This window comes from Bombus huntii, chromosome 13 (assembly GCF_024542735.1).
Source record: "Bombus huntii isolate Logan2020A chromosome 13, iyBomHunt1.1, whole genome shotgun sequence".
In the NCBI taxonomy this organism is placed as follows: Eukaryota; Metazoa; Arthropoda; class Insecta; order Hymenoptera; family Apidae; genus Bombus; species Bombus huntii.
The window spans coordinates 888,403-906,290 of NC_066250.1; the positions used below are offsets into that span (position 1 = coordinate 888,403).

At 42.4% G+C, this 17,888-nt stretch overlaps 1 protein-coding gene across 1 annotated transcript; it reads left to right on the forward strand.

Annotated features, from left to right (window-relative positions):
• Positions 1 to 4,922: 4,922 nt before the first annotated feature.
• LOC126872240 (protein odd-skipped) lies at positions 4,923 to 10,323 on the forward strand. The gene is made up of 2 exons (XM_050631930.1): positions 4,923 to 7,172; positions 7,909 to 10,323. Exons 1-2 carry the CDS (start codon positions 6,679 to 6,681, stop codon positions 8,261 to 8,263), a joined length of 849 nt encoding a protein of 282 aa, XP_050487887.1. The 5' UTR covers positions 4,923 to 6,678; the 3' UTR covers positions 8,264 to 10,323.
• The last annotated feature ends 7,565 nt before the right edge of the window (positions 10,324 to 17,888 follow it).

Below are 17,888 nucleotides of genomic sequence, written 5' to 3' on the forward strand. Positions count from 1 at the left end.
CGAAGGAGAGAAGGCGCTTGGCGAGAGGAGAATACACTCTGACAGCTTCTTGGGTGTCGTGTGAAATTCCGGAAAAATTATTACCCCGTGTCGTGCGTATCTGCCAACGAGTTCGACGCGTAGCCTCTTTCCGTGTTTGGCATCTTTCGAACAGTTGAAGTGGTGGCTTTTGTCGAAACGATCGGCTGCTCGTTGATTTTATTTTAAAAGTAACGATGCGAACGAAGGATTATGCATCTATTGACGCTTTAACCATAGCCAATTAATCGTCAAATATAAGTGTTCGAAATAACATTTAATTTGCATAATGTTATGCTGATAATATATGATAATAATGTCAAGCAAATAATAGAGGGCAATCATAACTGCAGAGAATTAAACCGTTCTATTCATATCAACTTTATGAATGAGGCTAAACACTTAAATCGACTAATACGTTTCCCAATCCCAAGTTGCTTTAATTTCCATACGCGTGTTTGTAATTCCTAGATAAAGAAGGGACATTTATGACAAGAATTTGCTGCATTTCTGCGAGGAAGATAATCGCTTTATTCCCTTCTTTATCTTCAAATCGCAAAGTTCAGTGGCCAATAAATATGTGTTAATTCAATTTTAACGGCATATAAGGTACGTAGGTATATAGATCAGAATTACGATAATTATTTCTCTAGAAATGTAGCTACAGTAAGTTAACTTCCGATAACATCACGCGGCACAGAAGTTGTTGCATGTATCTTAAATTTTATTTCATTCGCTTATCAGCAGTATCACCTACTCTGCTATTGGATTTCAATTAAAATCGATTACCAAATTTACCAAAATTAAATGGATTAACTAAAGGACGCCTTTCAGTTGCTCGATCCATCGATTAAAAAAAGGAATCCTTCGAACTTGGAAAACAAAATATTTCCAACGGGAACCATAGGCGATTAACATACAAGGATTTGAAGGTAGAAGAAGATTTCGTGAGATAACTTTTAGGGAAAACGGAAGGTAGTCCATAATCCACAAACAATGGTATACGTACTTATGCGTATTATTTTTATAAGTATCGTACAAAGTAGAAATGGAAGGCCAAGTATCTTAATGAAATTACTCGAACAAGAGGAGTATAATATTAATTACTTTTACATTCCGTTGCTGCCAACTCTTAGTTTATTGCACAGCGTAGTGCAATATTATGCCATGAATTGCTATCTTTAAGTGCATAAAATTTCTCCAAGGAGAAATGCCCCTTAATGACGTTTCCCGTTAAATACGGATGAAGAGGCTAGCTGAAACCTGAGACAGTGTCCTCGCTTCCCGAAGCTACCTGAACAAGAATTTCGACTCGGAAACCCAGAAGCTTCTTTTCTTGAAAAATGGCAAAAAAAAAAAAAAGGGTGTCTCTATACTCAATTTTTCACCTCCGCACCTAGCAATAAAATTATACAACGTTCGGTGTCCCGATCCGATTGGGTAGCGACGAGTTCTCATCGATTCGTGTTGCGAATTCGGTTGCTGCCAATCACCTCGAAATCAACGGTAGAGTTTAAAGTATCCAAGAATCTCACCAGATAACATAAGAAAGAAACAGAAAAAAAAAATGGAAGGGACAAAGGAGGCTATGAAGAGGAAGAGAAAAGATACGAAAGAGGGCTACGGGGAAGAGAGGAGGAAACGAAGAAGAAAACGTACGACCTGAAAAGAGAAGAGAGAGGAAAATGACTTGGAAGGATTTCCGGGGCGACCTAGACAAATTTGATTTTGCGTGGCGAGCCACGTTGATTTTCATGGAAACTTTGCTGCTAAAACAATATCCAATATTTTACAGGTAAACATTTCTTTCGACTATACTCGTTGGCAGGAATTCCCCGTTTGTGCGAAACGGTGCCAATCTATTCACGACAAGCACTTACTGGTTCCAACAGGGATTTACCAGAGATCAAACGTACAGTCGAAAGCTCCCTGAAGGCGATTAAGAGAGTTTAATAAGGGCTTGAGTTTTATCCTGCCGGAGATTTTCCAGTGACTTTGAAACACAGCTGGGTCGAAGCTGGAATAATATAGAGATGGACTGGTGGGAAAGTTTTGGAATGTCAGTCGAGAAAATTCGAAAGGGATTTCGTCAAGGGCTAAGGTCGCGCGAAAGTTGACAGGTCCTTGGCATCGTACAGCATACGTGTGGTCCAAATAAATTACGAGGCAATCCTCGTTTAATTAGTAAGAGCAGAGCAGGGATCGTCGTCAGCAGAAAGAAATCTGCGGACAAGCAGACTGCATTCAAAGAGAACGCACGGGGACCCTTTTCTTCGTGTTTCACTCGTAACTTGATTCCTACGGTGGGGGACATCTGTGTTGTTGGGAACTTGAAAAATAAGGAACTCAAAAATGCTCCTTGTTCCTGTTACTCGAGACCACTTGAAACTTTCAGTAGATAAGATACTTTTAATTATTACGCAATCTTATAAATTACTGCACATAGTGACAGATAGTAATTGTATAAGTATTATTATATAACGTTCGAGATAATCGCTAACTACGATTGTTCGAAAGCTTTCCTATAGTTTTGAAGCTTCTTTAGAAAAGTCTTTCCTTTTCCTACTGTATCGTTTCTCTTCGTGTTTAACCGCAACATCGCATCGATCGGGGCTACAAACGCTATAAATATATCGATATTTCAGTATACTATAGTTTTCTATGGAAATAACAATCGTTAGATCTTCGTTCGATATCATGCGCTTTTAAATAATCGTTGATCGCATATGAATCAATCGTCGAGTATTTTCCAAGCTTTGGTGTATATATCGACGACGATCTTCCATTAGTTAGGAGCAAAATTACCGCGCTCTGTTCGTTGAAAAAATCGTGGCACGATAGAAGGCCATCCTGTTGCTTATACGTATCGTTTCCAGATAAACTTTTTCCTCTAGTGGCTGGATGGTGATTAGTTTGGAAAGTTATGTCACAAACAGTCTGTCATCCCTTGGCGTTGATATTGGAGTGGCTCGAGCGTTGTTCAGCCTCGAAAGAAGCTGCGAAGAAGAAGCAGATAAAGTAGAAGAGCCGCGTGCCTGTGGAGTCACGCAGTCTGTTCGATTCCAACGAACGTGTGGCTTGATACTCGTTACGTAGTAGAAGAATATAAGCCGACAATTAAGCGTATTTGATCTTCTTATGCATCGTACTATAAATAAAAATTTGCAACATCGCGTGTCTACCTCCGATTATACGAGCAAACATTGCGATTGCTCGGAACTGTTTATCACTATCGGAACCATTGCTTAACGTTATCTTCCTTCTGAAGAAGGCAGAGGCAGGAATAAAGACTGCGCTCGACCGAGATGGAAAACGAAAGTTTCGATATAATAAAGCTAACTTTTCAAATCTGAAAGCAACGACAGGGGGGAGAGCGCGTGAATCGATTCAACAGAGATTATTTAACGATAGGATAGATACAAATATTGGCAACCATGTTAGAGCGAAATTTGTAACGGTATTCGAGATTATCGTACGACTACGATTTAAATTCTATCACGGCCGTAACGTAATAGCGAGCGTCTGTCGTAATTATTAAACAAACGCGAGTGAAACGTCAAATGAAGAGGTTTATATTTACATATCAGTAGACTTAACAACGAGGAACGAGAAGGCGCGTAATAGAAGAGAGAAAGAGTAACGACGGCGACGTACAAAGACGTTCAGGGGATGACGAGAGGTCGGCAACGGGGATGCAGAGGCAGGGAGTGGGATGTGTCTGGCTGATGGAGCTTGAAACTGAATTAACCATCCCCGCCTGAGGCCCGTGATCTCGTCGCAACCTCATCTCGGGGACCATTATATTTGTCTTTGTATGCTAAACATTTTGCGGAATTATACGAGAGGTAAGTTTCCAAGTGTTCTTTGTCCACCTTTCCCCCTCGCCCTCCCCTCTTCACCGCTGTTCCCTTTGGGCGATGCACCGCCTAGATTCTAGATCTTGCGTCCTGCATCCGTGGAAAAACGTTTTGTACGCTAGGCTGCAGGTGGTTGCTTCGCGATACGTGCAGCCTTTTCGAGCCAAGTCGAGGGGTTGAAATGTTAAACGAGGTATCCAAGTGGCAGAGAAATAAAGAAAGACTGAAATTGCAATCTAATTACAAAAAAAAAAAAAAAGAAAAAAAGGTAAAGACAAAGAAACGCGAACTTCTACGTTACACAAGTTACGTACAGATCGAAGCGCGTAAAACGTTTCGTCGATAAGATCGACAGAGTCACGATTCGTAGAACGAACGACGAGCTTTCTCCTTCGAGTTAAATAAAAAATTAACTTTGACCGATAAGGACAACTAGATTACGAGAAATTCGCTAACTTTTGAGTCATATCGACGGTTCTGTTGCACGATCGCGTCGGTAGGTACAAAGGGGATGGATCTGAAAGGATTGGTAGATGCGCCAGCACCGTGGATGAGTGTCAAGAGATTCGTTCTAATCCCGTGAATGCGTCGTCAACGTATTTGTACGTCGGTGTCATGCTGTCTGTACCGTCATAAATCGATAAGGCCGATTTACCACGTATTCTTATCGATAATAGCGTACCGCCTACGAGAACTTCAGGCGGTGCTGAATGTCGACTTTTGTTTCTTCTTCGGCCAATATTATATTGGCAAATTTGCAAAGATATTTAGGATTTCGCGACGACGATCGTGCGAACACACGGTTCAAAATAATTCGGAAAAGTAACGATATAATTCGGAAAGCTAATATACAAGAATATTATCAGCATTAATTATATGTATAAATTTCCCCGAGGAATTGATCGTAGATACCGATGAACGATCGAGGAAGAAAAAAAAAGAAAGGAAGAGACTATGCGTTTGCAAAAGATGATCGTTCACGTTGCATATATACGCTGTAGAATTATTCTCTTGGTAAAAAAAAAAAAAAATTGCCTCTTTTAATTTTGTACGAAATATATTCCATTTTTATAAAGGTATTATTGCAGATCTGCGATCTTGTTTCGGAAATTTTAGGATAAATCGGTTAAAAAAAATATGCAAAACCAAAGGGAGGGTGTAAACCGTAAAACAAGTAGCTGCATACGAATACATGGAAAATTACAAATGCTTGACAATGGGATTTCGTTTTCAATCACGTGCACAGATTTTTTCGTCGCAAAGCGCATCTCTCGTACGAGTTTTCGCAGAATTTTGACTCCGCGCGTTGTATTCCGTTCCGATGAATTGTTGTAACGAATGAACTGCGCGTTAGCGTTCGCAAAATATTGACCAACGCGTTTAAAAATTTGTAACGGTATTTGGACACATATTGAAACGTGATTTTCTGTAAAATAAATATCCAGTTAGATGCTTTTGAACCGTAAATATATTAGCGAATAAAATGAAATTTAAAACGCGTCAGGCGCGTTCATTTTTAGGATCGTCTATTTAAATTTATAGCGAAATCGGTAATCACCTTCTTCTTATCTTAGCTCTTTTACGGCCGATATTATCCAGATGTCACAACCACACGTGACACATTCCACCGTTAATCCAACCAGAATTTCTCGAATATTCTCGAACGAATCGCAGATCCTTGTTTGTTATTGTTTAAAACTCTTGAACGTGCGAGAAATTGTATTGGTTGTCGACAGTTGGCAGAAATACTTCCTCTTTTCTAGTATTCGGTTAACATTGGCATGCAAAATATCTGGAATTAATGACGCAATGGCGAATGGAAGACCGATATTGCCAAGAATAGCGAGAGATCGAAGAATGGCACGAGTTGTGGTCGAAAGGGGAATAAACGACACACGCGACGACTAACAGTTAAGATTTGGAAACGCGGCTTGCAGGTTTTCGATTATCTTATTTCGATTATCTTACTTCGATTATGGAGAAAAAGACGGCAAGAGTGCGAGAGACGCGTGATATATTACAAACAGATTGGCCGAAGAATTCTTAGCGAACCGACGACGCTACTTGAATAGCCATTTTGCGAATGTTTCATTTAAATGAAATAACCAGCGCGATCGGCCATCCACGAGGGACAAAAGCGTAAAAAGAACGATCTGTACGCGTATATCTGCGTTCGTTCCGTAGGTTTAACCACGTTAACGATCAATTAAAGTCGCTGTGATTATCGCGGGTGCCGCGGGTGCGCGCATCCCCCTACGGGGAGTGTAAAAGCGGCAGCGCGAACCGGACGCCCGGTGGCGGCGTGATGCCGTGTAGTTGTCTTCGGTGTGTGAGTGACGCGGGACGTTAGGAGTACGACTGGACTGGCGTCGCGACGCCCGGAGGGGTCACCCTGACCCGGAAGCTCCGCCCCTGTGGAAGTCGAGCCGCCAACCGGCGTATCCAACGTTCGGAGTACGGTAGGAGGAGCCACCGTGTCTCCTTGGCGCCAGGTAACCACCGATCCTGAACTGGAACCTCGACGACTGTCTGTTGGCATTTAGTATCGCGTCGACTCTCGAGCTAACGTTGTCTTCCTTTTTTTTGTAGCGAAGTAACAGTACAGAACATCGTGAAGAAACGCGTACCGCAGGCCGCACGTTCGTTGGATATGTTACAAGAACTTTCGGGCACCGAAATCGATGTAAAAGACATCGATATCGTACGGAGGAACTAGCGTGATCGACGTTTAACAGACAGTTCGAGGGGGAAGGATTGTTGTTTTCTGTGTATGACCGATTGTTTTCGTGAGTTTCGTTGAACGATGGAAACCAAGATGGAACCGTTGACACCGCCGCATACACCGCCCACGTTGGACAGACCGATGCACCAGCAGCAACAGTTGCAAATCACGTCGCCCAGGTGGATCAGGTCTCAGCAACTGAGCGCACGATTCGGACAACAACATTCGACGGGACAGAGTTACCAGGCAGCGTTTCTCGATAATTGGCTGAGAGGTGCCGCGCTACTGGCTGTCAGGGGTTGTTGCCCGCAGACTACGTCTCCCCATTCTTATCACCAACAAGGTCATCAGGGCGTACATCCAGCGCTTCCGGTACCGCCTCCCGCTTCGTTCCTTGCGAGAAGGTTGCCCGGTCAAAGACCGAAGAAGCAGTTTATCTGCAAATTCTGCAACAGACAGTTTACCAAGAGCTACAATCTGCTGATTCACGAGAGAACTCACACGGACGAGAGACCGTACTCTTGTGACATCTGTGGGAAAGCCTTTCGCAGGCAGGATCATCTGAGAGATCATCGGTGAGTTTGCCGCAAACGCGATTTTTCACAACTACCGTATTAAGAATAACTTGGTATGGTGGCGTTCGTTGCAAGTGAATCTTTTGTCCCGTTGAATTTGAAAATACGAGGTGGATTTTCAGTGTACGAATTGGATGTACAATGATATTTGTTACGTAAGATTGTACGAAGTATGAAATACATGCACATTTTCAATAAAATTTAGTTGTCGCTGTGTAATTAATACCTCGTATAAATTTTTATTCCCAGCTACGTACAGTAGCGTTTCGTTACCTCGCTCCGGCAAATTCGTTTCTGCATCGATGCGTATAGCGACGTTAGCGCGGCATCTTGCAATACGGCAGAGAAACATATACAAATACCGATGACGGTATCGTAGAATTTTTCTACATCACGAACAATTAGCTTCTCCTCGTCTTTTCGCGCTGATCCTCCAATCGGAATAGCCCAAACTTCGAGTATCGTTTTTCTACGGACCTTGACGCAAGAACATCTGCCAAGTATAGCTGTAACACTTATCAGTTCCCGACAAGCTTATCTCGAAGCGGAACGCTTCAAACGAACTCGATCGTAATCGATCAGCGAATCTCAATAACAATCGTAATTAGGGTTTGGTCACTGCGATATTCGACTAAGACTCGGCCCTGTCAATAGCCGCGTCGCTTTTCTCTAAGAGAGAAAGAAAATGGAAGAAAGCGACAGGATAATAGAAAAACGAGTTGTTTTTCTTTTTCAGATATATCCATAGCAAGGAGAAACCCTTCAAGTGCAGCGAATGCGGAAAAGGATTTTGTCAGAGCAGGACTCTGGCTGTTCACAAGATCCTGCACATGGAGGAATCGCCGCACAAATGTCCAGTTTGCGCGAGAAGCTTCAACCAAAGAAGCAACCTGAAAACGCATCTTCTCACGCACACGGACGTGCCGCAAGATTTGAGAGTGGAAGCTCCGGTCGCATCGGAATCGAAGATCGACGCTTCCGCGACCGTTAGACAAATGGCGGAAAGGGTGACCAGCCTGGTCCCGATTCAAAGGACCAGCACCACCGTTCCGAAATTAGGCTTTAGTATAGAAGATATTATGAGGCGTTAAACTATCTGCTTTTCGATTCCTCTTATGTTTTTTTTTTTTTACCGCCGATCTGTTTCTTTCACGAAATGTACAACGTGTTTCGTTCGGACTTCGGCATAAAATTTCCCTATTATTACTGAAACATAATTTCGACTATCGCAAGTATCGCGACACCGAAAATAATTCATTGCAAGAAGGCTAAATTACATATTTTCGCCAGGATCGATCGCGATTCCCGGTCGAAACACGTTCGTTACAAATGTATTTGTACGTCACGTTGTAAATATAGTTTCTGCGCTTAAGTTATTCGATTACATTTCGTGTGTGTTGCGAAGGGGAAAGAACGGCTGAAGCTTATCCTTGTCTTTCTTTCTCCTGTTATTTGTAAATAAGGGTGTACCTATATTTAACTGTAAAATAGTAGCTAATTGCTCGAAGGCGTATGTATCGTGATTAGACATAGTTTGTACTTCTTTTACTTATTTATTGTTTACGATGAGGAGTATTTGGAAAACGTGTAACTTCTCCTTTGTGGCTTTAACAGCATGTAATTGCGTTAAGAATAGGTAGTATCTCTGGTAGATTCTATCTTTGTTTCTACCTTTTACGATTATACAAATTTTACATTTAACCAAAGATCGATCGAACACTCGACAAATTAAGTGCACGTTTCTATACGTTTTAATACCGATGTTTTCCAGAAGCATCGAAACGATGAAATTATGATTAAACGAGATCGAAAAATAAATCACACGCGACAAGCCAGCTCGGAGAAAGGGAAATCCTAACCGTTGGAACGATCAGTGAAACGTACGTGTGTTTTCAGGTCGTGAATAAGGAGGCGTCGGTGGTATATCTCTCTGGAGGCGTCAAAGTAATTGGTTACTGCAAGGGCAGACAAGAATCTGTCCCAGGAAGCCGCAAGGTGTTCTTCCTCTATCCAGACGTAAATCGAGTTTCCTGATCTGTCTGTATACCCTCTGCGTCACCGCCCGTATTTTTCTCTCCTAAAATTAGGAATTCTCGATCAGATAAACCGAAAGGGACACATCCCGGTAGTTGCCTGCGCGCCACCTTTCTTCTCACCATTGCCCTGTAAATAGTCCCAAAGATTGTTCCCCCCTCTTCACCTGCGTGTCTGCTTCTTCGCCTTTCTCTCGTTTAATCTAGGAAAGAAAAAGACGTCCGTCCCGCTTCTCGCCCTCTGGACCACCCACGTCTTCTACGTACACGTATAGTTTATATACCTGACACGATCGCGACACGGTTGTCGCGATACGTATTCCTTCGGGCCTCTTACCTAATGGCTGGAAAGCTCCCTCGCCGGTGATTCCAACGCGTTACCATTAATTTAAGACCGTTGTAAATAAACTCGCGCGAGGGTTGCAGCAGAGATTTTTGGTTTTTCAAATCTGCCCACGACTTTGTACGGCGCAAGCGAACGAGTTACACTTTGCGCAAGATATACCGGAGATTTTCGTAGGTGTCTTTGAGGTGTTTTTTAAGGAAATTGCGAGAATAGCGGAAGTGTTTGAAGTACTCTTTTAATTAAGGATTCGCGATAAAATACAAGATTATATCTGCGAATGGTGGTACTCGAAGTAACTCCAACGCGAAAAGCTGTAGAGAGAGAGAAAGAGAGTCGATTATTATTCTCGTTGAAATTTCTTTCGTAGTTGTATTTTTGCCAATTGGTTTTTTGTGTATCTTCCCTTCTCCTCAATGCGTAACGATACTGTCGGTGTTCCGATTTCGGTAATCGAAACGTTCGGATATTGCGAATGGATGAGCGTGCTAACGCGTAGTTATACCAAAAAATAAATAGGATACTGTCGCCCTAGTCTATTCTAATGTATATTTAAATATTATTGTTATCGATTGAAAATAGAGATCAATTGGAAGAAAATGACAACCTGATATTTTGATTACCTGTTATTCCGTTGCGTTCTGTTTTTTCTTTTATATCTTTTTAAGCGGATTTTTTAAGCTGTATATCTTACATATTTTATACACTATGATATATTTAATCGATAAATATGGATTTTAATTTGTACAAAAGTCAACTGATACATTCCTTTAATCGAGCGTTGTCGATACGAATCGTTGATTCGCTAAAGTTGTATGTGCCTCGCACGAACGAAGCACGTAATAGCGTATTTGTATGTAAAGAACGAATCGTATCGCTTTATCATTTTCTCGAGTACACGTTCTACAAAATACTATTTTATTCGGAACCCGTACATTATCGATACCGAGCAATTTCTGCAGAAAAAGTTTGATTGTACCGCGTATACTTGAAAAATAATTCGAAGTAATAAAGTTAAGTCACTATATGCTATATATTATGACAGAATATAGATGTAGATATAGAATATTACTCTGTCACAAAGAATAAGATAATTCGTTTATCGTCGTATAATTTACATTTAGAGATTAATGTAACAATTTTTGGAAAACGCGAACGTTTTCAAATTCTTTCCATAGTTATAATAAAATGGCAATCGTGTGTGCGCCACCATACGCTTTTTCAATGTTCTGGCCGAGAATTTAGCGAAAGAAGGAGGAACGACACGTCCCCTGTCGCGACCTCTTTTCACCACTCACTGTGTACTTTGTCGACCTTCGCACATTCTCCACTTGTCGAAATATCACGTTTTCCCGACAACTGTCGGCAGTTAACCTGCTTGCTTGGCAGTTAGCCTTGTTTAACTTTAATTAATTCTCGCACCCCTCCGGGACGGTAAAGTATACCTAATGAAAAATCGAGTAAACAGTGCCAACTGACCTACATACATGTTTCTCGATCATCGCGATAACTTTGAGTCATTGTGTGCGATCGGTCTTCTCTTTTCCGACCGGATTAATTAATATTTTCGGTATCAATTTCCTTCTTCCAGGGACGTATAATAGATACAATCGGGAGGGCGCATTTACGGCTTATATAAATCGAGGGACCGCGTTCTTGGGGAATAAAGGTAAAAATAGAAAGAAAATATGCTTGCGTTATAAGAAACTTAATCTCGGTTTTCTCCTTCTCAAGGTAGAGATCTTACGAAAACTGCACCGCCATCGACAAATATCGTTGCTTTTTCCCCGCAATTTCGCAATCATGACGATTTGTCTATCCACGATCATCGAGCAGAGTGTGAAGGATAATTGCAACCTTGTCGAAATCCTCGATAAGGTTCGAATGAAAGAAAGGATACAGAAGAGATACATCAGGATGCAGGTAGCCGAAGCAAAGAGAGAAGAGGCTGGAAGGAAGGAGGACAGAAATACTATGTATTTGATGGAAGAGAAAGGATGCGAGATGGATGGAAGAGGTTCTTTTCGTATCCTTTACCGATGCCTTCGGGGGCCATTTAATTACAATAATCACAGCATTACGGTTCTCGGTATCGCGGCAAGTCCACCGTCACTTGTCCCACGGAGAAGACTAATCGTTTTTTCTAATCGAGGACAGTCCCCTGATTTGGAAACGCCTCCAAAACTCTCGATTCCTGGGTATTTAGTTTTTGACGAGAGCGATAGAACGAAGCAATTTGTCTGATTGGGCCGAACGTCAGGCGAAATTTCCTAACATTGCGATACGATTTATAGAAAAGTTACAAATTGCTATTCGCGTAGTTCTTATCCCTTAAATGGCAATATTTTACAAGTAACGATATCTAAATTATTTTAACAACAACGAAACTCTTTTAAACGTAAAAAATTTCCACAAAGACTTCGAAGATTTTTGGATCGGTTCGGGGGGCGGGGGTAAATTACCAAATTTGAGAAGCGAAGTTCGAGCCTCTGTTAGTTCCAAATAATTGATAAGTACCAGAGATACGCTCTGGGCGAAGTTGTGACTTTATCATACACGTGTATCACGCGACAGATTGCGATTCAACTTGAGGAACGCCTACTGATCTGCAACGGTGTTTATCGCTTCCTGCGATCAGTCGATTTAGACACGACTTTGTATGCATAACGATATTAGCGGCAATCGCCGAGACGACCCGTCCACCGGTATCTGATAAATTCATCGTCGCTGTTATTTATCTGCGAAAAGTTTTTTGAAGTCACTTTTTAACAACACCGTGAATGTCGCGTATCTCGAACGATCTTGCACGACTTAATTTCTACTCGACATATGTACAATCGATTGCATTTATAACTACGCTATGTACGAAATGTGTATGAAATATTATTAACTAACGTAAAAAGCGTTGCAAAGTTTATTGAAAGACGTCGATCCGGTTTTTCTTCTAATGTTATCAAGACGCGACATACTCGTTTCAAGTGCATAAGAAGAAATCGCGGTATTTCAAGCGATTAAACCGACCGATGCTTCCGAAATTAGAGCAGCTTCGGTGGTTCCCACAATCCTCGAATTCCAGGATAAAAACGCTTGCTACTTCCAAATAGCCCGAAATTTCGATCCCAGTGTCATTTTTCTCTTTCATTAACGGCAACATTGTCTGCCCTCGTTGTCTCCACTGGGAGTTGCTTTCTTCGGAATTGCGCACGCCATGAAACAAGAGTTTCCAGCGACTTCCTAACCGCAACGCTAAAATCACCCTAAAAAGCGAAGAAACGTTTCGTTTCTTCTTAAGTGGAGAAAAGGGACGAACCGGGAGTATTGACCTTGGATCTTCCGCGCAATGATCTACCAACTATGTAACGATATTAGTCTGTCGATAAGCTGTCTCGTAAGTCGTACGTTTATCTTTTGCGGTTTTTTAAGTTAAATAGGCAAATTAAGCGACACTTGGAATTTCGAAATTCTTAGAAAATAGAACGGGTCGATTCGACTTCCAACTATCCACTAAAAAAAAATGTTCTCTGCCAAATCGACGCTACTAGTCGAAAAGAATATTCGATAAAACTAAGAAGATATATACGATTCCCACGGAAATTTCGTTCTTTGTTTAACGAATAACTTATTAAACGAAATATTATATTTTACCGAAATTATCTACGATACCTTGTCGAGGTCGTTATACCTTCCTCCAATAGATGGACTTGCGACTCGAGGGTGAATGGTCGGTCTAGCAACGAAACGTTAGCAAAGGGGGCGGCACTGGACGACGATTTCGGGGTAGCGGTTTTATAGCGAGCTCGCAATTGTGGGAGTTAGCACGGTGGAATGTCGTGAGGGCCCCTGGGGTCCACCCTCGGTGCCTTAAAACGTTAACCACAGATCTCTCGGGCGGATTAGATCTCGCTGGGTCCGGGCGAAGCCCCGAGCTACGATTTGCGGCCAACAGGGAGACGAAGAAGAAGAGAAGCTGGCCACGGTTCCCTCACCGTTTCCTTTCGTGTACCCTCTTATTAGGGCGTGAGCCTTATCTAAGGGTCATAGGGCCCTCGCGACCTCCAAAGTCCCACAGGCGATCTCGCAGAATTCCAGGAGTCACCGGTCACCTCTACGCGTTGTCCGTAAACGCGATTTCGGTTCGACTAGTCGATGCTTCGGCGTTTGAAGAATCGTAATCAGGGATCGAATCTGTCCGACTTTGTCGCTTTCCCGTTACGTTTCGTTTTCTACGAAAAATGTCCGTCGATCCTGGATCTCAAACGAAAAACCGAAGAATCACGAGATAAATCTAAACGCGACGGTCCCTTAAGACGATGCGTCCGTTGACGAGCACCGTGTGACTGCGCGGCCTTTATTCGCACGAACGATTAAACGCGTAATAATAAATTTCAGGAAAAGGAAGGTGGCCCCGACATTTCGGGAAGACGGAACGCGCGCATTCAGGAAGGCGAGAGGAACTGGTGCCCGCGGGCTCATGGCCTGTGGTTAGGGCGGTGCGCAACCTCTCTTTTTTGCTGGCCGACGATTAGGTAAACTGGCTGGGTAGCGGCGTACAGTGTGCCCACGTTGTAGAAACACACTCTAGGCCTGCTATTAGTTAGTAGTATAGTTTAAACTCGAGACGCCGGCCGATGGGTTGGGGCGCGGAAGAGAATGAATACGCGAAAAAGAAAAAAACAGCAGAAGGAGGAGAAGGAAGCTTTGGGTCCTCCCTTTTAAACGCCGCTAATTCGCGACCTAGCCAGGCGCCAGCTCACCTCATTTCGTTCCTACCCTGCTCTCTTTGTTCTTCTCTCTTCGTTAGCCACATAGGAGATCGAAATAAGATATACGAGACGAAAGAGGGAAGTCTTGTATCCGTTCTTTCCGCACGTTGACATTTCTTCCAGGAAAGAAATACATGTCGTTGTTTGGATCACTCGTCTCAAATCCTATATCTTATCTCATTTTCTAAGTCTTATATCTCGCATCTTTCATCCTATATCAGGTATCCCAGAGACAATGTTCTATTTTGCAAATGTAACGCTTCGAACGTGGCGTATTAGATCACACGATGAATACTTATCTCACTTTTCACGCCCTCTGCTCGAATCTTGCTTCTAGTTTTCGATAATTTCGCTCTTAAAAATTGTACCCTTCGATGCAGGCATTTCGCGTATGAAATCCCAAATTTTGAGCCTAAAGTTCCCGGACTAAAGTTGGGCGTTAGTTCCCGAGAAATTCGATAGCCAAAATTATTCGAAAAGTTAGCGAATTGTTAAATTTTTAGTTTTCCCCCTGGGAAAGGACTAGTTTGTTTTCCTAATAAGCTACAGTCGATATCGTTGAGCTCTCGAGTTACCGACGGGGCGCACCGTAACGAGTAGTTGCTTCACGTCGCCTGTGTCACACTCGAATGCAGATTCGCTCTTCTCCGATGCATTCGTGTCCTCGAATACGGGTTCTTCGATGTTTGAGGAAGGTTTTATCCGCCCGATGCTGCCATCTGAAGGTCCGCTTACTAAGAGGAAGATTTCCTTCCAATTTGTGAACATAAATTCTATAGCGATTTTGTAAGATAAAATTGCGGCGAAATTTTAGGCTTTGCTTTCAAAGTATGCAGGCGAAGTACTTGCTAGGTATATATTTTCAAACAATCGTAAGATTTGTAGGTTTCGTGCAAAGATTTTAATGCCTCATCGATCGTGCAGTTACTTACCGTAATTATGAGTCGTGAAGTATATCGTTAGATTTATTGTTTGCAACGAGTCAACTCTTCCGACCAAGTTTTATATTCTTTAACCTTTAAAAAGTGTCAAAAAGTTTAAAGAAATATTCGTACCATATAAACGAGATACTAATTTTATCGTCACGAATAATTATTAGAACATTGAATAGAGAAAGAGACATCGTTCTTGAACGCTTACTTTCTTTTTTGTATTTAGTTTATATAAAAATAAAAATCTGTATTATACATCTTCGTAACGTACTTCTGTTCGTAGGATGATTCTCACTTTTGCGACTCAGCTTTTCTCACCTGGATCGCGCGGATGCATAGGATGAAAAAACTCCGGTGTAGGATAAACGCGCGTAAATTCCGCGCGGCAACCGTGGATTATCGGCTCATAATTCACCGTGGGCTAAGACAGTGATTGTCAGTTTGCAGTTGAGCATCCGCTCGAACTCGCCTCGAATCCGCGTAATGGATCATTACAGGTCGAGCGATAATCAATTTTCAAAGTACTCTCCGGCGGCGCGAGCCAGAAAGGGACCGTTTTGAACCACTGCATCCGCCGACGCGTAATTTCAATCCTGTCGGCTCGGTACTTTTCGTTCTTGCGGACGATATAACGCGCTGGCTTAGAATCCAACAAGACAGACGATTTACCGGCTAAGCTTTTAATTGAAATGGACGTTGATTTACATTACTTCGTGAAACGTTACTTTTCGATTATATTTACCTAGTATCTCCGAAATATCGTACATTTAATTAAGGTAATTCTCGCAAGTTCTCAACAACGAACTATGAGAGTTTAAGTCGGTTCTAGAATTAAAAATTTGATGAGATGCCCTTAATTTTCCTCAAATTATCCAATTTATCTCTAGCAATTTTCACGGCGCTTCTCTCCAATTGAGACTCGTAAATGCTTTCGAGCATTATACGCATATCGATATATCGGTATCATCTCGTTCAAGTTGTTGCACCGATAGACACAGAAATTTATAAAATATTTCATACTGTATTCCAATTTGAACTATGGATATTAAAGGGTTAAACGACGAATCGAAGAGATAAATGAAAGAGAGAAGATACCAAGATAACGTTGTAATTAAAACGCGCGCTGTACTTACTTGTTTGTAATGTTGGGCTGTGCGAATCTTAGAATCGAGTGAATTTCGTAAACGATGGAAATGAGACTGGTCGGAAGGGGCACGGGGTCGGACAGACGGAGAAATTCCGGTAATGAAAGGGCTGAAAACCGCGAGACCGCGATTCGGTGCCTGGAAGAAAGAAAAGGGGAAGCCGATGGAGGTGGAGGAGGCGGTGGCCGCCACGGAGAGGTGGAAGCGGTCGCTGGAGGATGGACCACGGCGTCGCTGTACACATCGGGTAGGGGAAGCAGACGAGGAAGCGGCGAGATGAGCGCGAGCGAGACAAAGCGGCAAAGACCACGTCGGGAGGTGGAGACGGTGATGGGTGGTATTCGAAAAAGAGGAGGCAAGAAGAGTCGCGAGGATATTGCGAGGAACTAACCTACAGCCGATCTAGGGAAACGGGATCGTTAATGGATCCGAGGATCGCGAAATATCGCGACAGAGATCGCTTAGGGTTAGATCGTCGAGGAATCGAGCAGTCGAAACGTGATAAATAACGTAAACGTCGAAAGAGAGATGATTTTTTTTAATGGAAAAGCATACGAATTCTCTGCGGGAGGGGACGAAAAAATACGACGAGTTTCAGAATAATTCTTAGTTTAATCGTTGCGGCCACGATCGTGGCAGTGAAATACATTTTTTATTGTTAGTTTACTATGTAAATTGCGCATTTACGAAATTTATGGCTAGCAAAGGAAGATGAAGAAGGGGCGAGAGATACTGGCGCATACTGTGGGAGAAGAGACGGATTATGGCGATGAACTAACTGGAGCAACAAAGTAAATAGAAGAGAATAAGAATACCGAGGATGAAATCTAGCACTAAGAAGTTTAAGAAACGAGGATTGCAAACGGACCGAAGATCACGAAATATCGTGACGGACATTATCTACCGAAGGAAATTTAGAAAGAACTTGAAAACTCGGTGAAAGTAACAGGGTAGAGAGGACGAGAGATGCAACGAGAACAAAGTGTGTTCAACGTAAGCGAAAAATAAAGAAGGATGGGTAATTTGTGAGTGTGGAAAGAGAATAATGTCTAAGGAGAGCGCTAACGTATTTAAGAGGGAAAAGTACAGTGATAAATTATAAGTAAAGTTAAAACAACCGAGGAATTCAGCGAGAGATCGGTGCGTGGAAGTTGAAGAAGAACGCGGATGATAGTTTAATGAGCATAAAACGCGCGAGGGCGTAGGGAAGATGAAATTTTGAAAATTTGAAGAAGAAGAGATTTTGCGAGTTCGGGATAGAAAAGCTAATTTCCAGATGTAACGGGTGTACGAACGAAATTTTGGATACTCATGGTTTTGGCGTAAAGTGGACGACATGGTGGTTCCTGCAAAGTATCCGCTGGATTAACCTGCGAGGCAAAAAGCAAATTAAAAGCAAATTAAGCTGGACGAAACCGGCGGCAATTCGATGCGAAAGCCTAATAATTTCTGGAATCTGGAGTGTGTGCTACATAGAGTGGGAAGAGGACGAGGAATATC